This window comes from Contarinia nasturtii, unplaced genomic scaffold (genome assembly GCF_009176525.2).
Source record: "Contarinia nasturtii isolate CC-2019 unplaced genomic scaffold, AAFC_CNas_1.1 Cnas_scaffold_129, whole genome shotgun sequence".
NCBI classification, from domain to species: domain Eukaryota; kingdom Metazoa; phylum Arthropoda; class Insecta; order Diptera; family Cecidomyiidae; genus Contarinia; species Contarinia nasturtii.
Genome location: NW_022197486.1, coordinates 1,256,072 through 1,268,221, shown reverse-complemented (window position 1 = coordinate 1,268,221; position 12,150 = coordinate 1,256,072). Strand labels below are relative to the sequence as shown.

The 12,150-nt window shown below is 33.0% G+C and overlaps 1 protein-coding gene across 3 annotated transcripts in view; it reads right to left on the bottom strand.

The window, feature by feature from the left end:
• Positions 1-7,800: 7,800 nt before the first annotated feature.
• LOC116341087 overlaps positions 7,801-12,150 on the bottom strand; it is a 23,976-nt gene continuing 19,626 nt past the window's right edge. For 2 of the 3 annotated variants that reach the window (XM_031767955.1, XM_031767962.1), the window contains 6 exons: positions 11,804-12,140; positions 10,620-11,726; positions 10,303-10,526; positions 10,084-10,241; positions 8,349-8,628; positions 7,801-8,104 (listed from right to left, as the gene is read on the bottom strand). In XM_031767955.1, the coding sequence (XP_031623815.1) occupies positions 7,833-8,104; positions 8,349-8,628; positions 10,084-10,241; positions 10,303-10,526; positions 10,620-11,726; positions 11,804-12,140 (2,378 nt within the window). In that variant the 3' untranslated portion in view covers positions 7,801-7,832. Of the gene's footprint in view, positions 8,105-8,348; positions 8,629-9,643; positions 9,772-10,083; positions 10,242-10,302; positions 10,527-10,619; positions 11,727-11,803; positions 12,141-12,150 lie in introns of those variants that run through there. The other variant, XR_004201131.1, reaches the window with a different exon arrangement.

Genomic DNA, 12,150 nt, shown 5'->3' with positions numbered 1-12,150 from the left:
TCAAATAAATTTATTAAAAAGAAAATATTTATAACTAATCATTTTATATTTTCGTTGATTATGAACAAGGCTACATTATGAATAATACTACTTACAATGGGCTAGAATCGTAATGTATAATTTGACAGTGGATTTCACCACCTGATGCTTTGAAACACTTTAATATTTTTAACATGAATGTAATGGTGTCATGGAACACAAACAATTAAGTAAAAATGACCGGAGTCCTGTATTTCAAAACGAAATATTCACTGGGAAATTATGCCAAGAAATGTGCTTATACAGTTGCCAGCTAATAAAATATCGATATCGATTTGAAATGTTGTTTATCGAAATTTGAATATTCAATTCAATTCAAATTACAGGAAAAAATTCGTCAATAATGTTCAACGTCATAATCACTCAAATTGGAATTTATTTATTTGATATAAACATGTATTACACACAACTACGAATGTTTTTGAATTGATTAATTATAATTTCAAAATTATTCTCAAATGATTCCTCAATATTCATTAATGATGTGGCACAGAATTCAAATTTAGATCTAGTATATAAACACCTAGTTGCGTGTTATTTTCCCTAGGGGAAATGATCTATTCGCGAATGGACAAAATTTATTGATTGTATGATAAAGTCGTCATTTTAGTAAAATAATTCAAGAAATTCGCATACAATTCGCAAGCTATTCGCAAAAAGTTATCACAATCAAACTATATAATATACGCTTGCAAACGAACCAAGTGAATAGCGGCGACGCAAGAAAACGAAGTGAGTGAATAGCGGCAGCGGATAACATTTTTTCTTTCGTTCGTTGTCGCTATTCACTCATTTCGTTTTCGTGCGTCGCCGCTGTTCACTTGGCTCGTTTGCAAGCGTTCACAATTTGATACATACAAAACTTACAAATTTTGCGAATTGTCTCACGTTCATAGCGTTTTGTTTGCGAATTGTTTTTTAAATCACAACTTTACTGGCCCATCGCTTACAAATCATTTCGCATAAAATTCGCAAAATATCGAATAATTCGCTATTTTCTGATCGAGATCCGATCCCCTAGTATTTTCCATTTTAGTTACTGGTCGATCTCATAATTAAAATAATGAGATTGTTTTTAGTTTTGGCGTTTATGTCAGTGTCAATATTTGATCAGGTAGAAGATTTTTAAATAGAAAATATATTATTCAAAATATTATTGGTTAAAATTTGTTTCAGATTACATTGATCAATTGCATTAAAATCGAAGGTGATAGTCCTTTTTCAACATTGATGAATATATTTTTGTCAAAGAAAAGCAACGTGAACAAAACACATTGGGAGCAGACATTGAAACCACTTTTCACTCGACCTGAATCCATTATACACAGTGAAGACATATTTCAATGGGTGAACAGTGAAACCAACGATCTTTTCAATTGCGGGGAATTATTGGCAAACATCCCCAATAACGATGTATATCATTCATTTCGCAACAATCTCGTAAAGGAAATTCAATGTCTCAACGCATATCACAAAATTATTTGCGGTCGACATACTTTTATTTATAATGTGATCTTCACCGAACCGAAAGCCGGCGACGTCGATGGTTATTTAAATGCATTAAAAAATTTAACAATAAAACAATCAAAACACAACATATTGAAACAATTCAAAAAGCATCAATGGATATGGGAGAGAGTTATAATCGTTTGGTCAATGAATTGGCTGAAAAAATGACATCCGTAATTGCGATTAGAAAGGAGTACTGGAAAATCCACTGAAACATTCGAGTATAAACGCTGCAGTGCCCTACTCTCGGCTATAGAGAAATTTAAGAAGACATTCGAGACATTAGACAAACCTCTTCGAGATATATTCTTTACTTTGGAGGAATATAAATTGGATAGGATTGGATGGTCAGAAATGGTGATGGATATTAAATTTTTTCATCACACGAAAAAATCGCTGCTTGAAAGATTATGTATAATTGTATAGTATCTTGTAATAGTCCTTAGAGTGTCTGCGTCAATCAAAGAAGTACTTTTAATTGAGTTTTTCATTCGAGAGACTGTAAAGTAAAAAAAATACCTACGTCAAGGATTCCAAGCTCACCATGATAATTAATAGTTCATCACTTCATATTACTGGCAATCAAGTTTCAAAATCGCACTAGGAAAAATATTCAAAAAAATATAATGATTCGAATTGGCATAATGGTCTGATTTACAAATTAATTAAAATGAAAATCCCAAAATACCTAATTAAATTGATCCAATCATTTATCAAAAACCGCGAATTTGCTTTACATATCAACCATTCAATCTCAAACAAAATAAGAATGTCAGCCGGATTACCGCAAGGCACATGCCTCTCGCCAACTCTCTACGTATTATTCGTCGCGGACATGCCAATCGAAGATAATTCCATAGCCGCGCTTTATGCCAATGACACAGCCATATACACATCAGCGAAACAATCGAATACAATTATCAAACGTCCAAATTAAAATCAACACATCAAAAACGCAATCAATAACAAACGTAAACGCATACCAACCATTGCATTAAAACACGGTAATAACAATATACCACTATCAAATTCATTCAAATATCTGGGTATTACATTCGATAGGAAACTTACTTTTGGCGAACACATTAGTTATTCAATTGACAAATCAAACAAATGCTTCAGAGCTCTATATCTGATGCTCACACCGAAATCAACACTATCAATTGAAAACAAAAAACTAATATTCAAAGCAGTAATCAGGCCAATACTATCAAATGGTTGCCCGGTTTGGTTCTCAGCAGCTAACCACCACATCAAAAAACTTAATGTTGCACAAAATTTCTCAAATTAATTTACAATTTGCATAAAAGAACACCAACTAATTTCATGGAACAAATCACAGGAATATGTCTATTTAATCAACTCATAGAAAGTTTGAATGTAAAGTTCACTCAAGACTGTCAAATTTCAGTTTTTTAGCTTAATAAGAGAAATAGATCTCTTATAACTACTAAAAGTCACAACATCCAATTTTATTTTATTATTTTCTCTAGTCTTAAATTCTCAAAAAATTTTAAAAATCAAACAAAAACTATAAAACTCTTATAAAACCCGTCAAATTGTGGTTTTTTTTTTCCTAATTTTCCACAGACACCTAACTAATCACTTAAATTACACCTACTAATTACTTCATATGTTGAAAAGTCTACCGACTGTAACTCATGAGAAACATATGTATATACATACCATACAAAATATTCAGAAAATAAAAATTACATTACATTACATGAAGTTGTTTTCATTTCTGGTGTTTTTATCAATAAACCAGTTTATACCACACTATTGAAAGCATTTGCTTTGAAAACGAAAAATGAGAAGTGGAAAAAGAAATTGCAACCGCTTTTCCACATGGTAACATCACCTACAAACGAACTGCATTTTAAGGTTGAAGCAAAAGATTTAATTAGGATGACATCATGCTTTGGAAAATTTTGTCGATTCTCATAAAAGTGACAAGATCGATGGAGAGGCCGAGGTTGTCGAAAATGTCGATGCATAAGATCAGCGAATCATTTTTGTTTCTACGGCGAATGACTTAGTCGGACGGAAGAAGTGTCATCAGCGGCACCATCAACGTCTGGTTCAGTAGCGTCATCTAGTTGTCCGATATATTGTCAACTGTCGGACCGTTGCAACGAAATGCCACACCCAAAAAATGAAGCAACAGAGGTCGGCCGCCTATGAAAGGTACGGTGCTAACAACGGCCAAAAAGGCGAAAAATACGCCCAAAAAGACGACGAAGAAGAAAGAGGACAATCAGAAACAACCACCGCCGATTGAACCAGCTCGAAAATCTTTGCGACAGACAAGCTCACTAATTTTAATTCTGTTGCCTGCAATGCCTGCAAGAAAGAGGTGCACTTGAAATGTGCCAAAATGCGCAACTCTTGGTACACTTGCCCCAACTCCGATGATTCATTGTGATACCGATTTTTTCATTGATTTTTTTTTTCATTTCATGTTTACAATTCAATTTTTTCCGAATTTCGAAGTTATTTTCATGGCAAAATAAAATAAAATAAAATGATTGAATTTTGAACAAAAGTCACTCACATTGCGTTTTGTACTTCACTCCCGGAACATGTTTAATAAGTGGTCATATTGGGGCAAAAAAAAAAAACGTACCCTTACAAAAAATCGCAAATTTTCGAGATTTTTTGAAACGGCTAAAATTTTGTCAACCGTTGAAAATATGAATATGGTTTCTTTGGTCGAAAGTTACCTTTTTCAGTGCTCTTTCATTTGGTATATATAAGTCCAAATATATTGTCGGTGCATTAGACATACAAACGGGCGTCTTGCAATAGATATTACTGAAAAGTAGACGTAGTATGCTCCCCTTTCTGATCCAATAATCCAATGTTCATTTAATAATGCGTTAATTTAGGCAAATATATATCAAAGTGCAATGATATTTTGTACAGACCATTTTTTTTCGTTGGAAAATAAATAATTAGCAACAGTGATGGTTTTTCGTTAGCCAGCATTGTCTTTGCCTTGGCTTACACCAACAACTGGTGTATACCAATCGTTAGCCAGCTATCTGTGTGACTACATATGATTCTCACTGACGTTTATGAGTGACATACAACTCAGTGTATATATGTATGTATTAGTGCTGGTTTACACATTCGTTAGCCAGTGTATACATTTGTGGCAAATTAGCCACAAAAGCATTGTTATTCCAAAGGATTTGTTGCGTGTTCTTCGTATGAAGAGTATACAATTAATTTTATTACCATTCAATAGATGGCGATACCAACAACTTCAAACTTATGAGATCGTTCGAAAAACGTATTGTACATTTTTTTATTTAAAAAAATGCAAAAAGATTCAATTTTAATCCCGAATATTTGAAAAAAAATTCTTCGGATAAATTATAAAGACAATATTTAAAATAATTTGATTGAATTCATTTTATTAGTTGTCATGGACATGTGCAAAATAGAATTGTCAGTTCAACACAAACAATACATATACACAAACATGACATCGTATAATCCATAACAACAGAGCACAATATGCTGTGTAGAAATACTAATACATGCGCGCACTACTCAGCTTCGTCTTTGCTTGTTGCTTCAAGCGTGCATGTGATGCTTGTGAGAATGTATTGTTTGTTTTGCCGTGTTTTGCGCCGTGAAATCGATGACAACAAATAAAATGAAATCAAAAAAACTATTTTAAGTATTGTTCTAATATTTTGATTGTTTTTTATATATATATATTTGGAATGAGAATCTAATTTTTCATTCATTTCCTTTACTTTTTGCTTTTGAAAAGCAAAATGTCATTTTAACATGAACATATTTTCTCAAATGTTAACATGCTATTTTACTCGCAACACATTTTGTTTGCGAGTAAAATATTATTTTTCCATGAATACCATTTCGGCTGCAGTTAAAATGCCGTTCTGCCGTTAATTTGTATTATTTAAATGTATTTTTTTCATTTGAATGTTCTTAAAAAATGCTATCGATGATTTTTTATTCTGATGATTTTTTTCAATACTTATTTTTCCATCAAACCACTTTTTGTTTCGAATATATACTATATTTTGATAAATGAAATATTTTTAGAAAGAAAAAAAAAAATACAAAAATAAAGAAAAGATATTCATCTTCAGCGGTATCATTTATATGTCATTATAGCGTGTTATTCAATAAGAAACTCGTTGGCTTGATCAGCTGACGCGCAGAATTTTATCGCACGAATCGTACGTGTTCCAGAGTTCGAAACCATAGAAGATAATTTTTTTTTTATATTTTTACTGTAAAGTATTCATTAAGTGGACGATGAATATCTTCTCTTTATTTTTGTATTTTTTTTTTTCTAAAAATGTTTCATTTATCAAAATATAGTATATATTCGAAGCAAAAAGTGGTTTGATGGGAAAATAAGTATTGAAAAAAATCATCCGAATAAAAAAACTTCATATTGTAATTTTTTCATCGATAGCATTTTTTAAGAACATTCAAATGAAAAAAATACATTTAAATAATACAAATTAAAGGCAAAAGGGCATTTAAACTGCAGCCGAAATGGTATTCATGGAAAAATAATATTTTACTCGCAAACAAAATGTGTTGCGAGTAAAATAGCATGTTAACATTTGAGAAAATATGTTCATGTTAAAATGACATTTTGCTTTTCAAAAGCAAAAAGGAAAGGAAATGAATGAAAAATTAGATTCTCATTCCAAATATATATATATATATAAAAAACAATCAAAATATTAGAACAATACTTAAAATAGTGTTTTTGAATTCATTTTATTTGTTGTCATCGATTTCACGGCGCAAAACACGGCAAAACAAACAATACATTCTCACAAGCATCACATGCACGCTTGAAGCAACAAGCAAAGACGAAGCTGAGTAGTGCGCGCATGAATTAGTATTTCTACACAGCATATTGTGCTCTGTTGTTATGGATTATACGATGTCATGTTTGTGTATATGTATTGTTTGTGTTGAATTGACAATTCTATTTTGCACATGCCCATGATAACTAATAAAATGAATTCAATCAAATTACTTTAAGTATTGTTTTAATGTTTTAAGTGGGAACTTTTTTATGTTAATCTTTTTGGTTTTACAATTATATAATAAATTTTATTAAATACTAAATATTAGTTATTTGTTAAGTTATTAAAACTGACATTTGTCAGTGTCGCCATCTGTTGGAAAAATATCAAATTAGTTGTATACTCTTTTGCATCAAGTCCTTTGGCAGATTTTTTTATATGATTCTAAAATTCAGAGTAGATTACCTCAACGTTGATCGGAGTTCAAAAAAGTATTGAAATGTTTTAGATTTTTCTCGTAGTCATGTTAAATTCCTACTATAGAAGCGGGTAATAATTTGACCCCTTTGGACCCATGGCCAGAAACCAATGAGAGGATGTGAAGACTTCAAGTCTCTTTGAGCCGACGGTGGCGCCCCGAATTTCAAAGGGGACGTCAATGTAATTTAACAACTCAAATCGAAAATAAAGAGCGCGCCAATTTTAAAATTTGCTGTCATTTCCTCCCGTTGCCAGAAACCATGAATAATCTTAACAAAGTGAGTTTTTCGAAACTTTATACCAACAAGTGGAACTTAAAAAGTAAATTTTCAGCGCTTTATTAACCTTTTTTTTACATACAATAAAAAAATATAGTGTGTAAACAGCTTACATACATGGTTTTCTATTTTCAGCCCGTATATAAATAAATAAACGGTAAATTTAATTTAAAATGTACATGTGCAATATTTACATGCACTTTCGTTTTGCGACTTAGTTGCTTTGATGACAGAGAAAATGTGTCATAATTTTACATTAATGCGTTTTCGAACTTTCTTAATTGTTCTTCTCTCAAATTGTGTCCAAACTTATTACTTATGGTTTCGCCTTTTTTGCTTTCTAAAAAAGAACGTGTTTTGATTTCGATGTAACTAATATAATCGATACTAGACAAGAAGACAAAAAAAAAATACTCAAAACTATGAGTATTATCAACGCAAAATATTTACACAAATTCTAGATTCCTTCACAAATTAAAAAAATAATAAACATTTCAAAACGACTACTATCCTTACGATTATTATTGAACAAATCTATTTTTCTTCGCTGAGAAAACTAAATACGATAAAAAAAAATGTCTAAAAAAATATTTGACGTAAGATTAGCATTGCCGAAAATAAACTAATCATTCGAATCGAATTAACAAGATTTGAGCACACACTGACACAATAAGACACTTTTAAAATGGATTGCTTCTATTATTTTATTCTCTTTTCCCTATTTTTTCATATTATCCTTGTTGTAGTCAACATAGACGCGAACCACTTCACCAGAATATTTACGTTGTGACGGCATAAAATAGAAATCGGGCTTATCCATCGCAGTTGTTGTTGCTGCATCGTCCATCTGATGATGATTTGACCTTGAACTATTGTTACGACGACGATCTTGTGTGTAATAACCATCAGCATATGATGGTTGATGTGAATAACGTTGACCATGCGATGATGATGCACCAGCCGCTGTACGAGGCAACGAATATGTCCGATCTGTGCGCAAAAAGACAAAATAAAAAAAGAAAAGAATGAAATGCCTAGTACAATAGTAATTTGTATAAAAATGAATGATTTCGGTCTATTCATGTCACCGAACACCCGAAAAATCCGAAAACCTGTGAAAGATATCTGGCCCAACTCCTGCCCGACTCAAAATATTCTTGGGTCAGGCTCGGGCGTTCGGGTCTGTCTTTCACCGTTTGCAATCTCTGGGATATATTAACAACCAATTACTTACCATTCCCATAACGATTTGAATATTGGCCACTCGAATAGCCGTTTCCATTTTCATACGGGGACATTTGTTGACGGCCACCGTTATCAACATTATAATAATGTGATTTCATTGGAACGTGGGAAAGTGGTAATGTCTGTTGTGAACTGGCCGATGTATTCATGCGTGATCCATTTCGTTTTTGATGCTTTTCATCTGATGGCATATGCCCATCAACCGTATCAAATGCATAATTCGTATTTGCTGAATAATCTTTCCATGCGGAGTTTGGGATTAATTTATCCTGTATGGAGAAAAAAACGAAGAAAAGCATGCCATAACAATTAATGAAATTGAAATACAATCCATAAATCACCACGAATAACATTTAATTTAGTTTAAAAAAATCAGTTCGTGAACCGTGCGTGATTGATAAATTACAAAAAAAAAAGAACATACTGAAATGCAAAACAAACGAAACGAACAAAAAAAAAACGTTAAAAAAAATTAAATTCCGCATAATGATTACGCGGCAAAATTAACTCTCTTCGCATAACGCACTGCGTGCATGGCCCTGGTCAATACATAAAATATTCACAAGGTTAATTGATCTAATGACAAGCTAATTAAGAAGATTGAATGTACTCTCTGTCATTGAATCGAACACTCGAACGTTTGTGTCTATTGAATTGGAGATTTAAATGCTAAATCTCCATTTCTCACTTGATCAAATTAAAGCGGATCAATCAATCCGAAACGAAATAGCAATGCGTAAGATGAATGTGCAATTGCACAAAATAAGCACATTCACACTGTTGTTTTCAGTAAACATTTTTTTTTATTTCATTTCGAATTCAATGCAAACAGAGCTTTGCGTGCTTTATCTGTTTTTCTTTCTCTCTTTTTTTTATTTGCGCCCTAACACAAATGAATTTTTCCAAGCAAAATGTAATAAACAATTATATTATGTAACAACGTATGATGCGAATGAATATCAAGCATATATGAATTCCAAATGCCATTTTTCCGACTAAATTAAAAACTTTCTTTGCTTACACACACAAACACAACAAAAATCAACATAAATAATCCATTGCACCATTTCACATGAAATAATTTTCTTTTGCAATACATATACAATGAGCACATATGACTAATATTGTTCGTAACAAAAACAACACGAACAACACATAAAAATATAAAACCATTCAATCAACGAATGACATGAAACGAATGAATTAGTGAAAAAATTAGTTTAAAATTAAGAAAAAAAAAAAACATTTACAAAAAATAGAAATAAATATAAAAGCAAACAGTACCAAAAAGTGTATAGAGTATCGTTTAGTTTTGGTTCGGAAGGGAGGGAATTGTGTGTGCGTGTCAAAATTGAACATTTTTACAGGTTGCTTGACTGGTGACCGAAATCCTTTGGTATAGCATATATAAGCTAAAAATGTATATTCATAAACAATTCTTCGTTTTAATGCATACTCTCGTATTCAAATAACCATTAAAGTATTAGAATTATTTTTTTATTGGCCTAACAATATATTTCCGAATCAAATTAAAGTTTGAAAAAAAAAAGAGAGAATTAAATTTATAATTTTATTTTACAATTATTGGCATGTATTTGTAAATAGTTCTTTGCACAACCGTGTCGTCGACACTCATTGGCATCCCAAAAAATGAAGTATACAAAATGCAATGCCTATATTTCATTTCTGTCTGTATCAAAATGAAAAAAATGCATGAAAGTCACCTTTTGATTTCGACTTGATGACGACGTTTTATAAATGGTGCATGCGGCTTGCAATAAAGCCACAAAGACTAGAGCTGCGATCAATCCAATGACCGTATACAATCGAACTTCCGATAAATTGAAGAATGATTTTCCTGCCTCATCTTCTTCGAAGTTATCTAAAGTGGTTGCAAGTTAATACAGAAAATGCCCACGAATTATGATTAAGATTGCACTTACGTTCTAATGTGCGGAAATGCAAATATCCAGGATCGACAGTAAGTGCGCCCAATTTTGCCGATTGGATGCTATTAAGAATGGTGTCTTTGATAACTTTGCCATCTTCTTCGTCTGATTCGCCTTCTTTCAAATCATTGTTTTCTCCGCTCTTTACTGTTTGGCTCTTTTCATACGCGGCCTTATCGAATAGAACATTCATCTTTGCAATGACAGCATTTTTGTCTCTGTTTTGTTGTTGTTGTTGTTGTTGTTGTAAATAGAATTTATTCATTTTTTTAAAAATCAGAATTCATTACATTTAATCAGAAAGAACTTACTTTTCAAAGCTGCTGACTTCGGTTTCAGTATAACCGGGAATATGGCTTAAAACCCCGGCCATCGAATTGGCTATTTGTGATGCCAAACTATCGAATTCGGGTGTTCCTTTTGCTGGCGATTCAAACGATTCAGCTAAATTCATTAATTTTACACTGACCGCATACGCCAATTGACTAGGCACTTTTTCTACTGGCAATATACTATTATCGATCAATTCACGGCCACATGATTTAATGCAAACCCGTGAATCGGTCACCACCGGTGTTTGTTCATGTTTGCTCATTTTCTTATTGACGGCATTGAAACGTCCACCAAGCACCGGGAACATAAGATACAAACATTTATCTTCGGTAAATGATAAATCATTTTTATCATTTGTTTCACGTTTTCGTGTAAATTCAAGGAATGTCACACCGTTTTGAATGCGACCGGATATATTGTAAATATTTTGATGTTCATCCAATTTCGGTGATGTATAACCATTGATCCAGGTATCCATTAAGAATGGTCTGCCATTTGGATCAACCCATCCAATGATGGCATCGGTTTGTGACATTTTTTCGTCATCACTAAATCCAATTCCGGTCCATGTTTTTGTGTTTGTCGTTTGAATACGGAAACGGAACTCATCGCCGCGACCCACTGTTTGCCATGCAGCATAATATTCACAATCGAATTTTTCCGGTTTACATGTACGTGGATACTTCCAATGTCCTTCGCAATTATTATCAAGAACATTAAATAAAACATCGGTGGCTTTCGATCCAGTAGCCGCCTTTGGTTTAGTATCTTCAAAGAAATTAATTTGAGCAACACCACGCTGCGTTTTATGACCGTGATATTTTAATTCATCTGGTTGATAGAAATTTTGCATCGATGCCGATTCTTTTTCCAATCCGGATGGTGGTGAGTGGATATATTTTCCTGGTTCTTGACCACGTGCCCAAATCACATGCATCAAATCATTCACAATCGAATGATCGGCAATGTCTTTTGATTCTAATTTTCGACGGAAAATGATGGTTGTTACGCCATTCTCTTCAAAACCACCAGTTGCTGTTAAATCATTTGATCCACCCCAGAAGCTATCTTGACGTGGTGTCGATCTACCATTAAAAACATAACGAATTAGAAACGCATCAATTGCCATTTCCGGAGAGAAAGCATTCCTAATTTAATTTACCTGTCTCGTGTGTAATAATCCAAAATACGACTTGATTGATTTCTTGCCGTTCCAATAACAATATCCGTGCAATCCATTGGATTAAAGTCATGTTTTGGTGCATACTCATGCGAAACGTATTCAACATTTAAGTTCGATGGTTCGCCGGATGGTTCACCTGACGGTTCGCTTGAAGGTTCATGCGATGGCTCACCAGATGGCTCGTGTGTTGGTTCTTTCGATGGTTCACCTGACGGTTCGCTTGAAGGTTCATGCGATGGTTCACCAGATGGCTCATGCGCTGGTTCCTTTGACGGTTCACCTGACGGTTCGCTTGAAGGTTCATGCGATGGTTCACCAGATGGCTC